Source organism: Neoarius graeffei, chromosome 22 (assembly GCF_027579695.1).
Source record: "Neoarius graeffei isolate fNeoGra1 chromosome 22, fNeoGra1.pri, whole genome shotgun sequence".
NCBI classification, from domain to species: domain Eukaryota; kingdom Metazoa; phylum Chordata; class Actinopteri; order Siluriformes; family Ariidae; genus Neoarius; species Neoarius graeffei.
The window spans coordinates 32,310,929-32,337,269 of NC_083590.1; the positions used below are offsets into that span (position 1 = coordinate 32,310,929).

Genomic DNA, 26,341 nt, shown 5'->3' on the forward strand with positions numbered 1-26,341 from the left:
TCTGCGCATGGGCCCGCGGGAAGGAAATGTATTGCGTGTGCGCGTCCCCGACAAATGGCGAAATAATCGTTTCAACTCGATTATATGAATTTTGAGATCGTTTGACACAAAAATCGAAATCGTGATCAAAATTCGATTAATTGCACAGCCCTAGGTCCTTCCGTCCGAAGAGAGCCTTAAATAATTCAAATACTTGTCTGGAATACTAATTAAGGCCAAATTGGAGCCATTGACACTGGACGGTCTTGGCTATCATCTCTTGTTGGTTACATTACGATATCCATGTTTTGACTTGCATATCCTGTAATTTTGTTCTTGTCCAACAGAAAACCATGCAAATCAGGATTTGAAGGATTGGGCAAAGGAACTGCCAGCGCAGATTGTGAGTACACGAACAGCCATCACTTCCTCAGGCATAAATCTAAAGAGAGTGTTTCTTATGTATGTGCATGTAATGTTCAAGGCATACTTTATTCCTTCCCAGTCAGGGCAATCTGTCCATCCTGAAATGGAGGCTGAGAAAAAGATGACTCCTCCTACTTCTGGCTCCCCTCTTGTGAAGATCAAGGATGAACCAATGGATGAGGAATATGAGAAAGCTCTTGGTTCTCAGGCTCCAACTGGAAAGATAAAGGACGAACCGGACACATCTGAAGTGAGTTCTCACTTGCGTTTCAGATGAGACTTCTTCTTTTATAATATGGAGAGGAATAAAATGTAATGGGAGATTGATGGGATGGGGTGATGTAGCCCAAACACACCAGAGGTGACGGTTTTTGAGCATCAGCACTTCCCAAAGTGTATTATACCTCTGATGCAATTGCCGTATTTTTCGGGCGATAAGGCGCACCGGATTGTAAGGTGCATTAAGCAAAACAACACAGTCCAGTAAATCAAACTTTATTCCACTCAATTGTACAGTAACAGCAAATACCGGTAGATGGTAGACTGTAGAGACGCTTCTTCCTGCTGTTCTCTGTTCAATAACCCACTGTTCAATTTTGTCCTCTAACTGTGGCCATCTCGCTTTGTTCACGCGGAAGCTCCATTTGGTCTTCTTTACTTGGCGCAATTCATCTTCTTGCTTCCTCCACTTCCGTACCATTGATGTTGAATTCTTTCGCGGCTGCTCTATTCCCATGTTCTGCTGCGTAGCTGATAGCTTGGAGTTTGAAACCCGCTTCGTAAGCATGCCTCTTAACAGGTGCCATTTTGGGGGTCCTTTTATATACACACAAATGTACTGTAATATAATGTTGAAGCACAGTATGTATTACGTATAAAAAGTGGCGGGAGTAAACGTACTAAATACTGTTCTCTGATTGGTTTATTGTTGCTAGCATGTACTCCGGGCCCGGGCTGCCTTACATGAATGCACTTCTAGTTTAGACATTACAGTCAGGCAGTCTTGTAGACTGCTCAGGGGTCCTGTTACGGGGCCGATCAGGTAGTGACACAGCGTACCGTAATGCTCTAAATATCCATTAAGCGGAGCGGCTTCGTTGCTTACCAAAGTCGTACTTGCACATTTTGACAAATTTTTGAGCACGTTTTACCCCATAAAATCGGTCAGTAAGCACAAGAAGTACTCATACATAAGGTGCGCTGGATTATAAGGTGCACTGTCAATTTTTGAGAAAATTTAAGGATTTTAAGTGCGCCTTATAGTCCCAAAAATACGGTAAGTTATTCCATGAAATCGAGTCGTACAACGTAGCACCGAGTCGGCTATGTACGATAAGATTGAGTGGAATAACTGTTTTTATTCTATCCACATTCACTGGATTTTGAGAAATGGAGTGTTTGTTTTTTTATTTATTGCAAATTCGAGAAATAAAAACTTGATACAAAACGTCTGACAAAATTATTTCTGCTTAGAAAGTAAGCAAACCGGCGAAATGACAGGAGTAATTTGTGGAAAATGCTGTAATAATTCTTAAAAAAAACCCCGTTCTTACTGTTAAATACTTTTTTACACCCACGTGCAATGAACCAGTGCTACAGGTGCTCTAGCCCCTGCCCCTTTTCTGTTTGCTGTCCAAAGTGCTTTTTTCATAGGGACTTTTTTTTTTTTTAATATTTGTAAAAGATAAGTTAGCTCCGGGCGGCACGGTGGTGTAGTGCTTAGCGCTGTCGCCTCACAGCAAGAAGGTCCTGGGTTCGAGCCCCGGGGCTGGCGAGGGCCTTTCTGTGCGGAGTTTGCATGTTCTCCCCGTGTCCACGTGGGTTTCCTCCGGGTGCTCCGGTTTCCCCCACAGTCCAAAGACATGCAGGTTAGGTTAACTGGTGACTCTAAATTGACCGTAGGTGTGAATGTGAGTGTGAATGGTTGTCTGTGTCTATGTGTCAGCCCTGTGATGACCTGGCGACTTGTCCAGGGTGTACCCCGCCTTTCGCCCGTAGTCAGCTGGGATAGGCTCCAGCTTGCCTGCGACCCTGTAGAAGGATAAAGCGGCTAGAGATGATGATATGAGAAGTTAGCTCCAACATCAGTATTCTCTACAATTTGACAATAATATATGAAATTATAGATTTATAAAATAACGTTTTTCTCTGTAAATGCGGGCATCAATCCGTGACGTCATGCATTCAGTGAGCCTCCGTGCAGAAAGCGCATGCAGGCGGTTGACAGTGGGAGACAGTGCGAGGAACGGCATGGTGAGGTCACACTGAAAGTCTCCTTTCATTTCTATCTGAACATGCAATATTGTGCAGCTTAGAACACAACAGTAAATGCGTAGGGTTGTTTATCATTTAATGAAGCCGCCTAGGCTATATTTAAACCGTTTGCTCCATCCATTTCATTAACGTGGCAGATTCGGAAACTTTAGTTTGAACGACGGCGTTAATAACATATTCTAGCAGCTTCGAAAACTTAAGGCTGAATGATGACGTCCACAACATATTCTAGGCTGTCAGACCTTCTTCTGCTGGCAATTGAGAAAGATATCCATATTGAATACAGTGTTGTCATAGACATTTTCAAGAACATGGCAAACGGAACACACACACACACACACACACACACACACACACACACACACACACACAATGTTCAGTTGCAATTAAAATTTAGTTTTGAATAAAGTTAACTTGTGTGAAAAATTTGTTCCAAGTGCCCTTTTTTGAATGTTGAGCCCCTGCCCCTCCAAAGGTCTTTGCACGGCCCTGCTTTTTTATTCCATATTTTGTTGCTATTTCTTTATGCATGTATGTGGGGTGTGTGCGTGTGTGTGTTTAGGGTTTTTTGCTGATTGGCAAACCAACTTAAAGCTGCATTACCAACTGGGCTGGAGTGTGGAACAGGAGATATTTGGGGGGGGAGACGACTATATTCTTTTTGCTATTATTGTTTTAATTTAAATACTTGATGGCAATTTTTGTGGTTTTGTTTTCAAGTCGAGTTTTCATTTTGTCCTCAGTTGGTTCAGTAAAATGCTCCGTCATCTTGTTTTTCCTCTACTCGCAGTATATGAGCTGATAGCCTCGTAGTAGCATAGCCAATCAGAGCGCGCGATTGCTCATATCCAGTGAATGTGGATAGAATAACTGCAATTTGCCAATGGCTACATTTAAAAAAAAAAAAATGTATTAACGATTGACACGTCTTACTTTTTCTCGCTTGATAGTTAAAATGCCATGTTGTGGAACATGCACAAAAAACAAGTCAGTTTCTGTTATCACTTATGTTGTAGCAGCTGTAAACTAGCGTTCTCTCACCAGCTACCTACCCAATCGGTCTTTAAAAAAAATTATAACTTGTCATGTATTGTTAAAAGACTGTGTCAGAAGGCTTAAAGTTACAGCTTTATCCTGACTGGTAACCAAGCACTGATAGTGAAGACTCCAACCAGAAATGCGAAATAAACATCTTACAGAAACCATTGCTGCTGTGGGGCGTCGTGGCTCAGGTGGATAAGGTGCCATACCATAAATCCGGGCGACCCGGGTTCGATTCCGGCCCGAGGTCATTTCCCGATCCCTCCCTGTCTCTCTCTCTCCCGCTCATTTCCTGTCTCTACACTGTTCTATCCAATAAAGGTGCAAAAAGCCCAAAAAATATCTTTAAAAAAAAAAAAAGAAACCATTGCTGCTTGAAAAGTAGACGGCTTTTCGATTTCATAAAATCAGTGAAATTTAGTTCCCTCTGAAATTTGGTCATTGGGATATATGTTTATTTCTGTCATATCTGGGGAGAAAAAAACCCAAACCCCAGGCCATTCTGTGGCTGGGAAGTTATTTAATTTGAGGGGATTAAAGCAAATAATGTGCATGAAATCGCTCGCTTCGCGCAGTCAAGCAGATTGAGGAAGTTCATGTGCGCATGCGCAGGTTTACCTTTGAGCGTGCACTGACAGTTCCATCATTCTGTCGCTAAACGAACAGCTGATCACACCGAGGTGCTCGCTGACCGCCGATATTTATTAGTTTGGTCCTGCGTTTCCTTTCCTTCGTATATAACATAACGTCTTTTCTTCTCGCTTTCTTTCCGTTACTGTAGTCGGTCTTTCACGTTCCATTCGCACACTCACGTCCTCCATTTTTCTCTCCTGTTTCAAATTTGTATCCCACAATGCCTTGCATGAACGGGGAAAGCCCACCACGTCATGCATGACGTAGTATCTTGTATTGCGTCATGGTGAAGCAGGAAAAAATAGCGGGGAATTTAGGGCCACGTGGATATAAATTCACAAATTGTTCTATTTTTAAAAAACGACCAAAATTGGAAGTCTGTGATTCGAATTCAGTCGCTTTCAGTCCACTAAACAAAAATAATTGGGTGTCGGAGGAAAATTCTTTTCATGACCTACACTTAAAATCTGAAAGTCAGTCTACCTTTAATGATTACTGTTTATTATTAGACTTGGATTATGTGAAGTTGATCCTATAGAAACGATAACACATTAGAACGAGTGCGTAATACGGAGCCGTGATTTGAATTACAGCCAGCTGTGTTATCAGAGATGCTCTTAGAGAAAATTATCACCTTCAGACCAATCAGGATGAAGAGTTCATCAGCACTGTGGGATAATTTCAATTAATTGCCTTATTTATCGACCGGTCATGGTGAAAGATTCAAGTTGTATTGCACTTGATGGATCGATAATTATTATTCTCATCTCATTATCTCTAGCCGCTTTATCCTTCTACAGGGTCGCAGGCAAGCTGGAGCCTATCCCAGCTGACTACGGGCGAAAGGCGGGGTACACCCTGGACAAGTCGCCAGGTCATCACAGGGCTGACACATAGACACAGACAACCATTCACACTCACATTCACACCTACGCTCAATTTAGACTCACCAGTTAACCTAACCTGCATGTCTTTGGACTGTGGGGGAAACCGGAGCACCCGGAGGAAACCCACGCGGACACGGGGAGAACATGCAAACTCCACACAGAAAGGCCCTCACCGGCCACGGGGCTCGAACCCAGGACCTTCTTGCTGTGAGGCGACAGTGCTAACCACTACACCACCGTGCCGCCCCGATAATTCTTCTTCTTCTTTTTTTTTTTTTTTTAATTGGGGAACGTATTTGTGAATTCTCCTGCACAGCTAAGACTCCGATACCACTGTATGTACATAATCGCCGTACACACTCCTCCCCTTTTTAAAAAAAAATTAATTTATTTGCGCTTATTTATTCACTCATTCAAAATATTTAACTATCGGTGGGAAGTTAATTGTTTCATTTTTAATGTAAAAACAGGAAACAGCAGAAGCATTGTATATGAAGGCAAAATGTTCAAGCTTTTAATAAAAAGTAAGTTCAATTAAAATACACTACCGTTCAAAAGTTTGGGGTCACCCAGACAATTTTGTGTTTTCCATGAAAAGTCACACTTTTATTTCCCACCATAAGTTGTAAAATGAATAGAAAATATAGTCGAGACATTTTTCTGGCCATTTTGAGCATTTAATCGACCCCACAAATGTGATGCTCCAGAAACTCAATCTGCTCAAAGGAAGGTCAGTTTTATAGCTTCTCTAAAGAGCTCAACTGTTTTCAGCTGTGCTAACATGATTGTACAAGGGTTTTCTAATCATCCATTAGCCTTCTGAGGCAATGAGCAAACACATTGTACCATTAGAACACTGGAGTGAGAGTTGCTGGAAATGGGCCTCTATACACCTATGGAGATATTGCACCAAAAACCAGACATTTGCAGCTAGAATAGTCATTTACCACATTAGCAATGTATAGAGTGGATTTCTGATTAGTTTAAAGTGATCTTCATTGAAAAGAACAGTGCTTTTCTTTCAAAAATAAGCACATTTCAAACTGACCCCAAACTTTTGAACGGTAGTGTATATTTGTGATGTTATGACTGCAGGAATTTGGCCAGAAGACCTCGGAACAGATCAAGATCAGTGCTGTGTTCTCCGTTGGTGGAAGCTCTACGGCTGTAGGTAGGAAACCGTGTGATAGTTTGGTGTGCCAAATTGTAGAATTTTTATATTCGATAAAACATTCAAGTTTTATCATCTTGTACAAAACTTTGCTCAAGTCCCCTGTATCGCAGCCCAATCACACAGCCGTTAACGTTTAACCTTCTGTGAAATAACGGATTCAGCTGATGAGCCAATTACTAACTTTTTTTTTTTTCCCACCCCTCTACAGGCTCTTCATCTGTGCCTGCTGCAGCAAATGCGCCATCCAACACCACAGTGCCCAACTTGACTCTCAGCTCTGCCACCTCTCTGTGTGTGGTGTGTTCAGGCTGCAAAAAAATCCTGCTGAAAGGCCAGACAGCTTACCAGCGTAAAGGCTGCCATCAGCTTTACTGCTCACCGCGCTGCCTCTGTAGCAGCACACCCAACGAGTCCTCCATACTCATACCTAACCCGAAAAAATCCTGCCATTACTGCCTCAAGTGAGTCTCATGAAGTGTTTAATTGCAGCTTTAAATATTTCAAAGTGTTGTTTAATTTCCTGCGTGGAACTAACATTTCGAGTTTAGTGTTTAAACTTTATTATCCACAGAATAAACCTTATTTACATTGGAGCTGTGTTTTAGTTAAAAGAATTATGTATATATATATATATGAGTGATTCTACGCTTATGGGTACTGAAATGGGGACATGAACTTATTTTTAAAAATTCACCTAAAACCATTTCTTTTTTTACCATCAGGTCACAAAACATGTAATCTTTAATGAATGATATGTTAAAAGATAACTTTAATTTTCTGAGATGTAATAAAAACATATTTATATGCCAAAGTCAAGCCTATGAGTTCCAAAATGATGTCTGTTACATTACTTCTGTTACGATTGTCCATCTCGCGTCTGTTACAAATTAATTACAATCTAGCTCTATACCATGTTAATCTTATTGAAAGAATGTGTATGTTTATTCTACTACACATGTTTATTAATTATATTTGCTAAAACATCACCTTCCTATGTTTCAAAAAGTAATTCTACATTGTTAAAATTGAGAATATATATGTCCACAACACTTCTGTTACGTTCTGACTTTGGCATATAAATATGTTTTTATTACATCTCAGAAAATTAAAGTTATCTTTTAACACATCATTCATTACATGTTTTGTGACCTGATGGTAAAAAAAGAAATGGTTTTAGGTGAATTTTTAAAAATAAGTTCATGTCCCCATTTCAGTACCCATAAGCGTGGAATCACTCATATATAAATATATTCAAATAAAAATTAGCTAATAATAATGAAACAATAATAAAAAAAACTACATTGAGCCTCAGTCACAACCGACCGTACGTGCTCCTACGGCCGGTCTACGTGCAAAAAACGCAAGAAACTCACGGAGGGCGCGCGTGTGATGTGCTGATTTTCAAGCCGTAGACTGGCCATAGACCGGCCGCAGAGGTTCTTTGTCATGTCAAACAAACTCTACGGGCACTTGCGTTTTTTTTTCAGGTTGCAAGACAAACTTACGGCCAACGTGCGTCTTTCTCCACGAACAAAAAAAACCGCAGCGATTTGGGAAACGCCAAAAATTGCACGGCCAAAAAATCGTATGTCCGGTTGTGACCTAGGCTTTAAACAATACTGCATAGCATCAGATGAAATGATATCGAAGGTCAGATTAATGCCAATACTTAAATACGTCCAAAATACGCAGGCTAATAATCAACTTTAGACTAGTAATTATTAGTAAAAGCCCTCAGAAAAAGATTTCTTGATACTGTTAATACTGTTAAACAGTTTGGCAGCAGAAAAAGAACGAAGGCCAGACTTCGAAGAAACTTTTGACACATGAATATTATTTCTAGATCTAGTGTTATAATTATGTACTTCTGAATTCAAGTAAATGTGACGGGCAAAAGCCATTTAAGCATTTAAATGCAATCAAACACTTATGAAAATTCCACCTGCCGGTTAAACTAACCCAACCAAGACTTCTAAATAATGTTTCTGTACGTTCATCTCTGACTTTCTTTCTTAAGATAATACGAGCGCCTCTTTTCTGTAGCCGATTACATTTTCAGCTGAAAACTATTTGGTGCATTGTGGTCTAAGCAGTCTGAGAATTGAGGTTGGTTTACAGCTCATTAAGGTGGTTTTAAATCTTGAACGAGGTTTAGACTGACTGTTTCCTGGCCTGATTTTGCTGCTCAGAACAAAAACGGACATCGTTGGAAAGTATTCTTTGGTCATGAGACGACGACAACAAGGGTCTTGGCGCGCATGACATGACACACTGATTTAGTGCCAGTGTGATTAGAAGATTGCTGTAATTGTATGGTGTTAAGTGTTTAGGTGGTCGTCATCTTTGGGTCACCACAGCAGATCCTGATTGGCATATTTGATTTGGCATAGGTTTTACACCGGATGCCCTTCCTGATGTAACCCTCCCCAGTCTATCCGGGCTTAGGATCGACACTAAGTACGCACTGGCTCGTATAACCCCAACGGCTGGGTATTTTACCGAATCTGCATGTTTTTGGACTGAGAGGAAACCCACACAGACACAAGGAGAACATGCAAACTCCACACAGAAAGGCTCCTGTTGGCTGAGGTTCGACCCCAGAACCTTCTGGCTGTGAGGCAACAGTGCTAACAACTATACCACCGTGCCATTTAAAATTGTTTCAGTGCTGAGAGTTAAATGAAATGTCCAATGGTAAAATACAACCCCAGTTCCAAAAAAGTTGGGACGCTTTGTAAACTGTACAGTGGTGCTTGAAAGTTTGTGAACCCTTTAGAATTTTCAATATTTCTGCATAAATATGACTTAAAACAGCATCAGATTTTCACACAAGTCCTAAAAGTAGATAAAGTGAACCCAGTTAAACAAATGAGACAAAAATATTTTATTTGGTCATTTATTTATTGAGGAAAATGATCCGATATTACATATCTGTGAGTGGCAAAAGTATGTGAACCTCTAGGATTAGCAGTTAATTTGAAGGTGAAATTAGAGTCAGGTGTTTTCAATCAATGGGATGACAATCAGGTGTGAGTGGGCACCCTGTTTTATTTAAAGAACAGGGATCTGTCAATGTCTGATCCTCACAACACGTTTGTGGAAGTGTATCATGGCACGAACGAAGGAGATTTCTGAGGACCTCAGAAAAAGTGCTGTTGATGCTCATCAGGCTGGAAAAGGTTACAAAACCATCTCTAAAGAGTTTGAACTCCACCAATCCACAGTCAAACAGATTGTGTACAAATGGAGGAAATTCAAGACCATTGTTACCCTCCCCCGGAGTGGTCGACCAACAAAGATCACTCCAAGAGCAAGGCGTGTAATAGTCGGCGAGGTCACAAAGGACCCCAGGGTAACTTCTAAGCAACTGAAGGCCTCTCTCACATTGGCTAATGTTAACGTTCATGAGTCCACTATCAGGAGAACACTGAACAACAATGGTGTGCATGGCAGGGTTGCAAGGAGAAAGCCACTGCTCTCCAAAAAGAACATTGCTGCTCCTCTGCAGTTTGCTAAAGATCACGTGGACAAGACAGAAGGCTATTGGAAAAATGTTTTGTGGACGGATGAGACCAAAATAAAACTTTTTGGTTTAAATGCAAAACGTTATGTTTGGAGAAAGGAAAACACTGCATTCCAGCATAAGAACCTTATCCCATCTGTGAAACATGGTGGTGGTATCATGGTTTGGGCCTGTTTTGCTGCATCTGGGCCAGGACGGCTTGCCATCATTGATGGAACAATGAATTCTAAATTATACCAGCAAATTCTAAAGGAAAATGTCAGGACATCTGTCCATGAACTGAATCTCAAGAGAAGGTGGGTCATGCAGCAAGACAACGACCCTAAGCACACAAGTTGTTCTACCAAAGAATGGTTAAAGAAGAATAAAGTTAATGTTTTGGAATGGCCAAGTCAAAATCCTGACCTTAATCCAATGGAAATGTTGTGGAAGGACCTGAAGCGAGCAGCTCATGTGAGGAAACCCACCAGCGTCCCGGAGTGGAAGCTGTTCTCTACAGAGGAATGGGCTAAAATTCCTCCAAGCCGGTGTGCAGGACTGATCAACAGTTACCGGAAGCATTTAGTTGCAGTTATTGCTGCACAAGGGGGTCACACCAGATACTGAAAGCAAAGGTTCACATACTTTTGCCACTCACAGATATGTAATACTGGATCATTTTCCTCAATAAATAAATGACCAAGTATAATATTTATGTCTCTTTTGTTTAACTGGGTTCTCTTAATCTACTTTTAGGACTTGTGTGAAAATCGGATGATGTTTGAGGTCATATTTATGCAGAAATGTAGAAAATTCTAAAGGGTTCACAAACTTTCAAGCACCACTGTAAATAAAAACGCAATGCGATAATTTGCAAATCATGGAAACCTTATATTTCATTGAAAATAGTACAAAGACAACATATCAAATGTTGAAACGGACCAATTTTATTGTTTTTTGAAAAATATATGCTCTTTTTTTTTTTTAAGATTTTTTGGGGGGCTTTTTTCACCTTTATTGGATAGGACAGTGTAGAGACAGGAAAAGAGAGGGAGAGACGGGGAGGGTTCGGGAAATGATCTCGGGACTGAATCGAACCTGGGTCCCCAGACTTATGGTATGGCGCCTTATCCACCTGAGCCACGACGCGCATATATATATATATTTTTTTTTGTGTTGTCAAAAATGTTGCGTTATTAACGCGTTAACTTGACTCAATTTTAACGGCGATAATTTTTTTATTGCGAGATTAACGCTCTGTGACATGATGCCACGCCCCGCACAGCCAGAGTCCTCTGCCCTCCCCCGAAGAGCCACGGTGCTCGGCTTAGGTTTCGTTTTCCCATCGGCGGCTCCAGCCCCACTTTGCAGTGGCTGTGACAAGATGTGTTCTGCTCTGCAATAAAAAAAAAACATTGGTACAACCAGTGTTCGAACTATGCCAATATTTTCGGGGGGTCCCTTTATTCCCTTGGGGGGGTGCTTGCGCTTGTCTCAGAGCGCGGCTCTCCATCGGATATGCAAACGCTCACTTCGGATATGCAAATGCTTCCCGTTACACACAATTGCTATGTCAATAAACATCATTTTGACAATATTTTAGAGACCCCCCCAACATTTCCCAAGTCATGTTTTCAAGGGATCTCATGTCTGTTTCAGGGGATCTCGGATCCCCCGAGTACCCCCGTAGTTCGAACGGTGAGCAAGCCCATTCACTTTTTTATGCTGATAAGAGAATTACAATGGTTTTTCATGTGACAAAAATGTGCGATTAAATTGCAATTAATCGCGAGTTAACTATGACAGTCGCAACATTAATCGCGATTAAATATTTTAATTGCTTGACAGCACTTTTTTATATGTATATATATATATATATATGTATGTGTGTGTATGTATGTATGTATATGTGTGTGTGTGTATATATATATATACACACACACACACACACACACACACACATATATATATATATATATATGTTGTGTATATGCGCGCACGCATGCATGCTCATTTTGAATTTGATGTCAGCAACACGTTTCAGAAAAGTTGGGACAGAGGCAGGTTTACCACTGTGTTGCATCACCTCTACTTTTACCAACACTCTGTAAACGTTTGGGAACTGAGGAGACCAATTGCTGTAGTTTTGAGAGAGAAATGTTGTCCCATTCTTGCCTGATATACAATTTCAGTTGCCCAACAGTTCGGGGTCTCTTTTGTCGTATTTTGCGCTTCATAATGCACCGAATGTTTTAAATAGAAGACAGGTCTGGACTGCAGGCAGGCCAGTTTAGCACCTGGACTCTTTTACTACAGAGCCATGCAGTTTTAATATGTGCAGAAAGTGGTTTGGCATTGTCTTGCTGAAAGAAGGAAGGCCTTCCCTGAAAAGAATTTTGTCTGGATGGCAGCATATCGCTCTGAAACATGTATATATCGTTCAGCGTTAATGATGCCTTCCCAGATGTACAAGCTACCCATGTCATGTGCACTAATGCACCCTCATACCATCACAGATGCTGCTTTTGAACTGTGCTCTGATAACAAACTGGATGGTCCCTCTCTTCTTTAGCCTGGAGGATGTGGTGTCCATGATTTCTAAAAAGAATTTCGATTTTTGATTCATCAGACCTCAGGACAATTTCCCCCTTCACGTCAGTCCATCATAAAAGAGCTCGGGCCCAGAGAAGGTGGCAGTGTTTCTGGATATTGTTTATATCTGGTTTTAACTTGCATTTGTGGATACAGTAATGAACCGTTTTCACAGACGATGGTTTTCTGAAGTGTTTCTGAGCCCATACAGTGATTTCCACTACAGACTCGTGTCTGCTTTTAATGCAGTGTCTCCTGAGGGCCTGAAGATCACAGACATCCAATGTCAGTTTTCAGCCTTGTCTCTTGCACACAGAGATTTCTCCAGATTCTCTGAATCTTTTAATGATATTATGGACCATAGATGATGTGACCTCCAAATCCTTTGCAATTTTACATTGAGGAACATTATTCTTAAATTGTTGCACTGTTTGCCTACGCAGTCTTTCACAGAGCCATGAACCCCTCCCCATCTTTACTTCTGAGAGACTCCGCCTCTCTGGGATGCTCTTTTTATACCCAGTCATGTTACTGACCTGTTGCCAATTTACCAAATGAGGTTGTTTTTTTTTTTTTTTTCACCTTACACAACTTTTTCAGTCTTTTGTTACCCTGTCCCAACTTTTCTGAAATGTGTTGCTGACATCAACTTCAAAATGAGCATTTATTTTTCAAAAATCAATAATTTTTCAGTTTCAACATTTGATATGTTATATTTGTACTATTTTCAACGAAATATAGGGTTTGCACGATTTGCACATTTTTATACTATTTTTATTTCTAGTTTGCACAGCGTCCCAACTTTTTTTTTTTTAGAATTGGGGTTGTAGTATACCGATTATTTATCTCCAGTGAGGTCCATAAATATTTGGACGTTCACTAAGTTACTCTAATTTTATCTGTGTGCCACAGTTTATTAGAGTTGAAATTAAATAAAATTCTGAGCAAGCGTTGCCAGGCAAAATAAACCTCGCCCTGCAGCACTTATTTTATACCCATATGTTGATAATGGTAATATTTCACAATCCTCAGCTGTCAGATTATAGTCCGATGAAAATCCATGACCTTGAGTTTATTTCAGTCATTCAAGGTCAAAGGTCACGGTGCCAAATAAAAGCCCATATGGCACTTCCTACAAGTTGATAATGGTAAATATCTGTCTGCCATTAACCGTTTTCAAGTTACAGCCCTCTGAAAATCTGTGACTTTGAGTTTAAAGTGCATATCACAGGTAAATTCAGGAGCAAGATCAATGTAATTCTCCTATTTTATATTAAACTTTGGTCAAATATCTGTCACATTTTGCATTTTGTGCAATTTTTTTCCCTTGCGCAATACCAGAAAAATTCAGTTGAAATCAAGCCATTTGAGGCGAATTGGTCCGCCTCTGGAAAAAACTTGGCATTTGGATTTCCCGGCAAACATTGATTTTCGTGACGTCACGGGCGGGACGCCTCCTTCTGAATTCTACGTCAGCGCTGGTTTGTTTATGAAGAAGAAAACTTTATTTGTCACATGCACACTTCAAGCACAGTGACCATTCATCCTCTGCATTTAACCCATCTGAAGCAGTGAACACACAGCCACACTAGAGCGCCCGGGAGCAGTCAGGGGTTCGGTATCTTGCTCAAGGGCACTTCAGCCCAAGGCCGCCCCACGTTAACCTAACTGCATGTCTTTGGACTGTGGGGGAAACCGGAGCACCCGGAGGAAACCCACACAGACACGGGGAGAACATGTAAACTCCACACAGAAAGGCCCTCGCCGGCCACTGGGTTCGAACCCGGGACCTTCTTGCTGTGAGGCGACCGTACTAACCACTACACCACCACTACAACACGTAATTATTAAAACGGTTAACAGATGTATCGTAGGAGGGTGTAGCAACATTACATTCTTCATCCAGAGGTGAAGTAACATTGCGCTCAGCTGACAGTTCTATATTTCAATGCATAATCGCTAGCTGCTAAACTTGGTCTACACAGGCTGTGCACTGAAACCGTGCAAGCTCGCGCAGCCTGCTGGCGCTTCCGCAGGTGACGTCACGATTCTGGCTCCAGACTCCCTTGGGATTTTTCCAGATGCGTTTTTTTATTTTATTTTTCTCTGCTGTAGACAGATGGCCTTGTGCAAAATTACCCTTCTGGATGAGTGTGAAAGGGACATAGTTATATGTCCCTTTATAGACCAGGATATGCACTTTAACCTTTCAAGGTCAAAGATCATGGTGCCAAATGAAAGGTCATATGGGAGTTCCGATATGCTCATAATAGTATGCTCATCTGTCTATTGGCAGCTGTTTTTGAGTTATAATGGAAAATGTTATTTTGACAAAGGTTGATCTTTCCGGTGACCTTAACCTTGACCCGATTACCCTAAAAATTTAATCAGGTAATCTACGGACCATTGCCGACCTACCCTGAAAATTTGAAGTCAATTGGTTCAACCGTCTAGACGCTAGATTGTTAACCGACGGAGACAGACAAACAAACCACACTGATTGCATTACTTTGCCCCGCTTACTCCATAGTGGACGAGGTAATAAAAAGTTCAGACCTTTTAATTTGAGGGTATTTAAATCCAAATTAGGTGAAAAATTACTGGACTTTGATATGAAGTTATCATCTCCCCCTACCTGTTTTTTTTAATTTTTTTTTAAAAGGGCCTAAGAGTGAGTGAGTGGAAAAATTAGCATATTCATAAATGGTTAAATTGTAATTTTTGAATACCTGGCTGCAATTCCTTGGCAGTCAGTGACTGCCATTAATTACAGTACATTCTTCCCTGGTGATGCCCTGCCAGGCTTTGACTGCAGCTGTTTTTACTAATTTTTACAAGGGGTGCCAGTAATTATAGAGGGCACTGTATGTACGTGTGTATGTGTGTTTTTATATTTTATATATATATATATATATATATATATATATATATATATATATATATATATATATAAATAAAATGGGTGTGTGTGTATGTTTGAGTAATTGTCTCTGATCATGGATTCCTACCTTTTTATTTCTGTAGGAGCATTCCCAACCCAAAGGATGTCATCGTTGCCCCCGTGGATTCGACAAAAGCAGTAAAGGATTTCTGTAGTCAGAAATGTTTCAACGCCTTTAACTACAAGAGGGATAGTGCAAATTCTGCACTCGCCACGAAATGCAGCATGTGTCAGAAAGCGTGCACTGTAAGTGTTCTCTCTAGATTGGTTTACAAAAAATACCCAGTGCCCAAAAAAGTTCTTGGAGGACAAGAACACGAGTGCACTGCTATGAGTGATCACTCAAAAATACGGCAAAAAGATATTCTCTGTCCCCCCCCCCCCCCCAAAAAAAAACCCCCCTCCAAATTAGCCAATCAGCCCGTTAATCTGAAATGACTGACTGTTTTGAACTCTCTGATATCTGATATTAACTGACGCCACTTGAAAGCCCTTTTTCACAGCCCTTTTTGACTCTCGTCTTGACTCTGCTTTCCCTCCTTGAAAAATGTGACGATGTGTCGCTTTCTGTTAAAGTCAGTGGAGAATGTGTTGAGTTAATTTATCTCATCTCATTATCTGTAGCCGCTTTATCCTGTTCTACAGGGTCGCAGGCAAGCTGGAGCCTATCCCAGCTGACTACGGGCGAAAGGCGGGGTACACCCTGGACAAGTCGCCAGATCATCACAGGGCTGACACATAGACACAGACAACCATTCACACTCTCATTCACACCTACAGTCAATTTAGAGTCACCAGTTAACCTAACCTGCATGTCTTTGGACTGTGGGGGAAACCGGAGCACCCGGAGGAAACCCACGCGGACACGGGGAGAACATGCAAACTCCGTACAGAAAGGCCCTCGCCGGCCACGGGGCTCGAACCCGGACCTTCTTGCTGTGAGGCGACAGCGCTAACCACTACACCACCGTGCCGCCCCCAATAATTATTTACACACATTTGTAAAGGTTGGGGTAAAGGATATTCTTCTATCCACCTTCACTCACTGGATATGAGCAATCGTGTGCTCTGGTCTAATTGGCTATTCTACTCTGAGGCTATCAGTTCATATACCGTGAGTAGAGAAAAATAAAATGGCGGAGCGTGTTGCTGTACCAACCAAGGACGAAATAAAAACTCTACTCGAAAACAAAACACCAGAAAAAACAAAAAGGCAACAAAATATGGAATGAAAGTGTTTCATGGTAAGAAGGGTTCTTTAATTTTGTATTTATTTATTTATTTATTTATTCCCCCCCAATAATAATAATAATAATAATAATAATAATAATAATTATTATTATTATTATTACAGCATTTTCACAAATTGCGCCTGTTGTTTTGCCGGTTTGTTTACATTCTAAGCGAAAATCATTTTGTCGGACATTGTGCATCAAGTTTTTATTATCGAATTTGCAAAAAAATTGAAATAAAAATGCTCTGTTTCTCAAAATCCAGTGAATGTGGATAGAATAAAGCGGTTATTCCACTCAATCTCATCGTACATGTTAGCCTAGCTCACATTAGACAAGTATAATTAAAATTTGGGAATCCCACGAAAATATTCAGCCATAAATGGCACTTATTTTAACCTTTGGCAGCTTCCCCTCCACCACCACTTATCTGTTTTGACTAAACCAAATAAGTAGCAGGCTTTTTTTAATTAATTAATTTAATTTTTCTCCTCCCCTCTCTCTCCAGGTGTGTGCTGGTTTCTGTAAAAGTGTGTGTGTGTGTCTCATCTCATTATCTGTAGCCGCTTTATCCTGTTCTACAGGGTCGCAGGCGAGCTGGAGCCTATCCCAGCTGACTACGGGCGAGAGGCGGGGTACACCCTGGACAAGTCGCCAGGTCATCACAGGGCTGACACATAGACACAGACAACCATTCACATTCACACCTACGGTCAATTTAGAGTCACCAGTTAACCTAACCTGCATGTCTTTGGACTGTGGGGGAAACCGGAGCACCCGGAGGAAACCCACGCGGACACGGGGAGAACATGCAAACTCCACACAGAAAGGCCCTCGCCGGCCACGGGGCTCGAACCCGGACCTTCTTGCTGTGAGGCGACAGCGCTAACCACTACACCACCGTGCCACCCTTCTGTGTATATATACGCACTCCATTTTCTACTTGAGACAAGTAATTTGCTGCATTCCTACCCTCCGTTTCCCCGCAGGGTCTCCACATTATCGTTCTTCATGGTTGGCAGGTCCGCAAATGACTTTAGTGTGGCGCTGAACAAATATTTGCTTTGGAAAAGCTTGTTTCTGTTGAAACTCCTGTTCTGTCCATTTGCTTTGATGAAACACTTCATCTATTTGCACATCCTGTGTGTGCTTTTACATGTCGCTGTATGTCTGTGTAGTTGTCATGATGACTGAAATTCACTGCGTTAATGAGCTGTAAACCTTGAATAACGTTTTCTTCCTCTTCTCTCCAAGATTCGCCATGAGGTGAACTTCATGGGCAGTGTCCATAAGCTATGTAGCGATGCCTGCTTTCACCAATTCCGCGCCTCCAATAAGCTCAGCATGAACTCCTGTGTAACTTGTGGAGGGTACTGCTACAGCAGCAATGGCAAGAGTCCATCTTTGTTAGTCGACGGCACCACCAAGAAGTTTTGCAGCCTGAACTGTGTCTCCGCCTTCAAGAAGGTAGTGTTCAGGCCACTTTCTGGCCTTTTCTGCCATGTTTGAGTTTTCAGTTATATGATTCCTGCCAAAATGGACAGACAGCACACATGTAGTAAAAATTGATTGACTAGCATTGTCTTAAAAAAAAAAAAAAAGACTGAAATCACGTAACCAAGCTGTCTGAGCTTAATAATAATAATAATAATAATAATAATGGATGCATTGAATATTAATATAAACATGATTGAACCTTTTTTTATGAAAAAAGATATAGTAGCATTATTTATTTATTTATTTATTTATAGTTTAATAAAAAGCACCAACAAAGTCCTAATACTTATTACATTAGTTAGCCTGTTTAATGTCGTCCCATATTTCATTTTGAAGAATGAAATGGAGGGGTAGCATAGACCCCTTCGCATGTTTGTATACAAACCGACTGTTGCCAGGATGCGCGCGCAGCCTGGACCCAGAAACAATGGCGCTGCCCATAGACCGGCATTATGAGCTGTCAGATTATTCCAAACAATTGTCGTTACAAGATCGAGAATGCTACATAAATAAGTTAACTCTAACAAGTGGACATCGCCTACCGGATCCGTATTTAATTAAAGCGTGGACGGACGATGTTAGTAAGTTCCCTGGTATACAATGGCCAGATATAAACTCGTACCTTATTGACAAGACTTCAGTGTACACCCACGAAAAACTTCGTGCCTACAAGTCTTTAGACTCATATGATTATGTGCGGGCATGTACAACTTGATTAACAATGGGACATTCATATTCATTTTGTTTTAATCAAATTATGCCAGTGATGTGATGGCAATGTGGCTTTAGCTACAACAGCAAATACCAACACTAAACAGCAATTTGCAGGAGGTAATGGCATGAAAGGAATGATAGTGTAAAGAGTGCAGCTAAGAGAAATCAGAGCTGCGTAAAAAGCGAGAGGCAGAGAGCAGAAATGAAACTGAACGGGGCAGGAGCTAGGTTAGAGCAGTCAGCGTAAGTTGGCATTTAGAGCGAGGGCACACAATTTTACCTTTCCATCCTTGCTTTAAAATTGTGATTTTCGGCATACACAAATAATGATGGCACAAAATTTGGACTGCTTGAGTCAAGCGAGACCTCTCCTACAAACAAAATTGCATGCTAAGCTAAGTTAACATGCTAACAATATTAATTACACTGTGTAACTATGACCCAGCTAATCAGACAAACGTTACCAAAGTATTTTGCTACATCAATAAACGAAGACTAGAAAGAATAAAAAAGAAAGATGTAATAAATAGCCTGATCTTACCTGTGATGAAGTGGGCGCTGCAAACCCGCGCATTTTTGATGGTGCTTTCATCCCAGTCTACACGTTTGATGGCTTGTAGCCATAGACGTCGGCGTTTTTTTTTTTTTTTTTTTGGAATGGGTGAGATCCTGCTGGAATTCTGAACATTTTAACCCCATCACTGCTACGATTCTGACACCTGAAAACACAACAACTAGGCATTTCTGAGTCTTTTTTGGGTCCAGGCTGCGCACGCAATTTCCGCTTACGTATGAATGACGTTTACTGCGAAGGGGTCTATACAGTACTCTTTTTCCCGGTCAGTCACATTGACGCTAGCCAATCATGAGCATCTGTGAGCTCATGTGTGTTGAAAGGTCGATCAGCACTTCCCTCCAAAGGTGTTACGCTGCCCCCAATGTTGCATGAGCTGCAGTTTGGGAGGGAAAAAAGAAAAGATGCATTTTTCTGGGTTCATGTGTCTCATGGGGAAACCCATGTTAGCCTTCTCTCTCCCGATTGGTAGCTGTTGCGTGATACTGGAAGGTGGAAATTGGCCAAGATTAAATTCAGGAGAAATCTGAGGAAAGTTATGAAAAACAAACAAAAAAAGAATCGTGGTATTGACTATGGTGAGAATTCAACTAGGTCTGTTGGATGTAACAGATGAGATGCACTTTTTAAAAAAAATTTATTTATCTTTTAAAATAAACCTCTTAAGTCGACGCTCTTTCGATTTCATAAAATCAGTGAAGTTTAGTTCTGTCTGAAATGTGATATTTATTTCTGTAATATCTCACAAAACCCCAGGCCATTCTGTGGCTGGGAAGTTATTTAATTTGAGGGGATTCCTGAGCAAATAATGTGCATGAAATCGCTCGCTTCATGCAGTCAAGCAGACAGAGGAAGTCCGTGTGTGTGTTTAGGTTAACCTTTGAGCGTGCACTGATGGTTCCATCATTCTGTCTCAAAACGAACAGCTGATCACGCCGAGGTGCTCGCTGAGCGCCGATATTTATTATTATTAGTTTGGTCCTGCATTTCCTCATCTCATCTCATTATCTCTAGCCGCTTTATCCTGTTCTACAGGGTCGCAGGCGAGCTGGAGCCTATCCCAGCCGACTACGGGCGAAAGGCGGGGTACACCCTGGACAAGTCGCCAGGTCATCACAGGGCTGACACATAGACACAGACAACCATTCACACTCACATTCACACCTACGGTCAATTTAGAGTCACCAGTTAACCTAACCTGCATGTCTTTGGACTGTGGGGGAAACTGGAGCACCCGGAGGAAACCCATGCGGACACGGGGAGAACATGCAAATTCCGCACAGAAAGGCCCTTGCCGGCCACGGGGCTCAAACCCAGAACCTTCTTATTGTGAGGCGACAGCGCTAACCACTACACCACCGTGCCGCCCCCTGCATTTCCTTTCCTTCGTATATCACATAACATCTTTTCTTCTTGCTTTCCATTACTGTCGTTGGTCTTTCACATTTCATTCACACACTCGCGTCCGCCATTTTTCTCTCCTTTTTCAAATTTGTATCCCACAATGCCTTGCGTGAACGGGGAAAGCCCACCATGTGATGCATGATGTAGTATCTTGTATTGCGTCATGGTGAAGCAGGAAAAAATAGCTGAGAATTTAGGGCCACATGGCTCTCAATTCATTATTTGTTCTATTTAAAAAAAAAAACCCTCATAAAATTGGAAGTCTGTAATTTCGAATTCGGTAGCTTTCAGTCCACTCAACAAAAATAATTAGGTGTCCGGGGGGGGGGATTATTTTTATGACCTACACTTGAAAAATCTGAAAGGTTTAAAGTACAGCTTTAACTTCAGTAATCTGTAGTGACACACAGGCCCAGTCTTCCCATTAGATGCAGAATGCCTACTGTTGTAGTGGAATTGCACACTGATTGATTGATAAAACCATTATAAATGCTTTAAAACGTGTATGTTACTTTCAGTTTTAAGACTAGTAGGGCACACCGTATATACAGAGTACATACCTTTGCCAAGATGCATATTATCAACATCAAAATCAAATCACTTGAACTGAGGATGATACTAAAGCTGTACACCAAATTTCATCAAAATCTGTTCATTATTTTTTGAGTTATGTTGGGAAAAGACAAAAAAAAAATCCTGGATACGCATACGTATCCGGATTTGCATCAAAATCTAATCAATTTTCAAACATTTTCATGTTGTACAAAATGCTGCATGCTGTCACAGCAAACTTGTAAACATTTGAGTTGGTGTGTGTGTGATTGGGGGGTGGAAATATTTATAAAAGTTGGAGGGTAAATTGCTTTTAGAATGTGGGAATGTGTGTACTGATAGAATTATCATTGCAATTTTGTACAAGTTTGTGAATTCTGTGACTGATTTTAATTCATTGTGTGCTCCACCTACTTGCCCAGGGGCTACGGGTAGAAAATTGCGACTTGCTAAAACCTGGTACAACGAATCTCTTCTTGTTTTTTACAAGGTTAATGTTTTATTGTGCACTGTCCCTGTTTAAATAAAATAAATAAATTACAAAAAAAAATTGTTCCATGGCCTATGGCCCACCATTCCTCAAAATTTAATCAAAATCCCTTCACTACTTTTTGAGTTACACTGGAAACAGAGAGGTGGAAACATAACCTTCGCCAACAAAGTTGGTCGAGGTAATTTTACCAAAAGTTCTGTCGACTTTGCACCAGTGTTGTAGTCGAGTCACTAAACCTTGAGTCTGAGTCCAGTCTCGAGTCCCCAGTGTTCAAGTCTAAGTAATTAAAAAAAATTCAATTCGAGTCCAAGAGCAAGACTCCAACCGCACCATGTGACGGTGGCTGTTTCAGCGCCGTTAACATTAGTTTGTTCCTGAACAGGTGAATGTGCTTCTCCTTATCAGGGAGTGTGAAGTATTCTGTCAGAGATGGTTGGGAGTAGGGGTGGGCGATATGGGCAAAAAATAATATCTCGATATTTTTTAGGATTTTAACGATAACGATATTTTGACGATATTTAAAAAAAAACACTTGCTTAAAGATTACAATAATTACAATGACTAAAAGAATCATTGCAGTGACACAAGTATTTAAGGAAAAGCCATATTTATTTTCTTAAACAACTTTAAATTAATAAAAATGAATAATTCAATTGACAGTTCGTAACGGCAGCAAACATTCTAATCAACCGTCTCTGACGGCAGTACGGGTCTGCAAATATCCCGCCTGTTCCGCTGCCAACAACCAATCATATGTCGATCTGAACCAACAGCTTTCCAATCATCTTGCAGCTTCGTGCTCCGCTGTCCCTCTCCTGCCGTTATAGAAGTACTGCGCCTGCGCAGTGTCAAAATAATCCACGAGAAAAGTGGATTTTAAAGCTTTTTCTGAGTCATGAGAACCAACCTAACACTCAAGTATAATCAACTTTTCATGGCGATTTCAATGATATGCTCTTCGCGACCGTTAGTTTTCACAGAGTCCAGTATTGATATCTCCCCATTCATGTTCAGAGGGTCTGGTCTCACTAATCCGAAAAAGATGCCTGAAAGTGGCCGGCGAGTGACCGCACTTGGCCTGATAGGAGCCCGTCACAGCTGCTTCTTCTTTGTTTTGTTTTTTTTTCCCCTCAAAAAAAAAACCGTAAACTACAAGTCAAAGTTTTTCAGTATAACAATAATAAAGAAAAATGTGCTCAATTTAAAATGTATTGAAACTATTCGAAATCGGCTGATCGGTTCATTCATTATTATCCGTGAGTACAGAAACACTAGTAATAATTTCTGGATCATTGCTATAAACGTGGACTAATATTTCTTGGGAACCAATGGGTTAATGTAATGGAATGAACCAACCGGCCAATCGCATTTTTTCTTCAGATGGTATCTGGGTAAATCAGCAGCTGTCTCAGCCAATCACATTTTATTGCTGGACGGGATCATATCACGACATCTTCCGGTAGATACCCGAAATCAGCTTTGTGCGTTGTGAGGCCAGCGGAGCAAAAAAAACCAAACTTTTAATATGCTGAGCAATGTTTGATACATTTTGGAAAGTTGTTTTGGTTGCTTTATAGGTTTCTTAGAATATTTAACTCGTCACGTCTGTGCTGCTCTCCTGGGTTGCTAGAAACAGTTGTGTTGCCCTGGCTTGGCGTATAAAATGTGTGCCCCCCCCAAGCAATTCAAGGCCCGTCCGTCAGTCCGTGTCTGGCGCCGGGTCTGCTCCGCTCTGTATTGATTTTTGGCGGCTTAATTAAAAAAACTCGATAATGCAAAATTACACATCGTCAAAACAACATTCACGATGACATCGCAGACGATACATATCGCCCACCCCTAGTTGGGAGACGGATGTAAGTGCAGAAGGTGTGTTTATTAATACAAGTGAAGACGGTAAACAATCCAGAACGGCAGGCAAAATCGTAAAACGGTGAAACAGGCAATAGGTCGAGCGAGGCACAAACAGGCTATCGTAGACTCGGCAGAATCAAAGACAAGAATCAGGGATCAGGAAACCAGGCAAGGAAATAAGGCTCAGTAATGTATCGGTAACACAACTCAATACTTCGCCAAGTAAGTGTGTTTTCACAGTTTTTATATCGGTGTGCTGATTGCGCCTTAATCCTGTGTAGGTGCGAGTCATTTACAGAGCGCACCCGAGAGTCTATTTGATGCACACACCAAGGCGCGCTGATGTGACACTCTTACACGAAATTAGTACAGAAATGAATGTGGATATAATATTTTATCAAATTATTACGGCATGTTACAAAAAAAATAAAGAAAATATGAGTCCTCATTTCCAATTTACGAGTCCAAATGCAGTTAATGCACGCGTCGGAGTCATCAGTGTCCAAGTCGAGTCATGACTCCTTAAAGCAGATACGCAGAACCTCATCTCATCTCATTATCTGTAGCCGCTTTATCCTGTTCTACAGGGTCGCGGGCAAGCTGGAGCCTATCCCAGCTGACTACGGGCGAAAGGCGGGGTACACCCTGGACAAGTCGCCAGGTCATCACAGGGCTGACACATAGACACAGACAACCATTCACACTCACATTCACACCTACGGTCAATTTAGAGTCACCAGTTAACCTAACCTGCATGTCTTTGGACTGTGGGGGAAACCGGAGCACCCGGAGGAAACCCACGCGGACACGGGGAGAACATGCAAACTCTGCACAGAAAGGCCCTCGCCGGCCACGGGGCTCGAACCCGGACCTTCTTGCTGTGAGGCGACAGCGCTAACCACTACACCACCATGCCGCCTACGCAGAACCTTTTATTTTTAAATAAATTTCTGAGTGGATAGTATCTCCATCCTTGACTCTTGTATGCTGCATAAATGGGAATAAAAACAATATGCTTTTGAGAGTTAAAATCGACTGCAGAGTTGGCATTGGAGCTGCCCCGCTGAGCCAGCCAGCCCTGAGTGCGTGACGTCACTGCGGGAACCGGTTTTAAGGCCGAGGCCTTTTACAGCTTTCGACCAAAGTCATATAAATAAAAATTTATGGTGAAAGTAAGAAATAGCGTTACCGACTTGCTCAACTAAGACTGATTTGACTTCATTGATTGTGGGTTGACTCTCATTAAAACAGGATGGGTGTTATAACTTATGCAACGTACATGTACATGCATGCATTTTGACTGATAAAACGTAAAAGGCTAATTAAATAATCAGATGAACTGAGACGATCACATTCTGAAGCAAATTAAATAATCTCATACCGGTAACTTAAACACACAATACAAGTTACATGTATTAATCTAAATGCAGGTAAACAACGAGTGTTGTTTTTGTTGTTTTGTATCCAAATGAGCGTCGCATCTTACTCATCTGTGTTCTTGCTTCTTGAAGGCCGACCTTGTGGCTGATTGTTTGGAAACAATCTGACTTTCAGTTGTTCGTTCAGTTCTCCCTTTATTCACTTCTTCCACGTAAGGGCGAGATATTGCTGCTGAGGCGAAGAAATCAGCGGAGAAATCAGACGGCTGTTCCACTCATTCTCCATTTTCTTCATATTGAGTACTCCGCCGTTACTGCTCGGCTCAGGCAATTACTAAAACCCCGGACGGGACGTCACTGGTTTTAACAACAACCGCGGGGAGGTCACTGCCCGAGCGATCATATGTCCTGTTCCGTTCTGTCCCGGGTTTTACCAGCAACCCTCAGCTCACACTCCAGGAGAACTGGTGCAACTGAACTTGCTTTCCTTTTCTTGTAGTTTTCTTTTCCTTTAATTGCTGGTACTGCACCCTCTTTCAATATGGACTTCTAGCCAATGCTCCTCAACAGATCAGAGGTCTCGTGCGAGTCTTCAGTAAAATGTGCAGAGGAGAGACCACTTCATAGGCGCCCAATGTGTCCGTGAACTTCTCGCAAAACGCGTCCAAATCTTGGCAGTTTGAACATTCTTGGGCCATCAATACAACGTAAATCCACCTTCTGTCATGTTGCTGCACCGGCCAAAAACGCATCTACGTGGCATGGCGATAAATTAGCTCAAAATGGAGGATCGGAGTTGCAGTCAGCTCTGTTTTTTAGTATTGCGGAAATGGCGATGAGACCGGTAGACTTCCTGCCGTGACATCACAGATGTCAAGGTCATTCGCTCAGACCACTACGTATATAAATAATTTTAATCGTAAAAATTACTCTATTAGATTTTTTGTTAACACTTAAAACTCTTCCTGTGCCATTCTTGAGGTCTCAAGGCATTTATAAACGAAAGTGAGGCCATGGCTCTGCGGATATGCTTTTAAAATTAGGATACGAGTCGGACTCGAGTATTACAAGCCTGCTTTGCACTATAATTACAGGCCAGCTAGGGGAAACAAAGAAATAATAATAATGGGCATGTGGGCATTGGAAGAATCTCGGGCCCTTAAAATGAACTCACTAGCTAAACCTGATAGCGA

General features: G+C 41.4%; 1 protein-coding gene across 4 annotated transcripts in view; it reads left to right on the forward strand.

The window, feature by feature from the left end:
- The window catches only part of zmym4.1 (zinc finger MYM-type containing 4, tandem duplicate 1), a 122,491-nt gene that overhangs the window by 27,586 nt on the left and 68,564 nt on the right, over positions 1-26,341 (forward strand). For all 4 annotated transcript variants that reach the window (XM_060904737.1, XM_060904738.1, XM_060904739.1 and 1 more), the window contains 6 exons: positions 327-382; positions 485-655; positions 6,336-6,411; positions 6,623-6,875; positions 15,533-15,695; positions 17,936-18,148. In XM_060904737.1, coding sequence (XP_060760720.1) covers positions 327-382; positions 485-655; positions 6,336-6,411; positions 6,623-6,875; positions 15,533-15,695; positions 17,936-18,148 — 932 coding nt within the window. The remainder of the gene's footprint in view (positions 1-326; positions 383-484; positions 656-6,335; positions 6,412-6,622; positions 6,876-15,532; positions 15,696-17,935; positions 18,149-26,341) is intronic.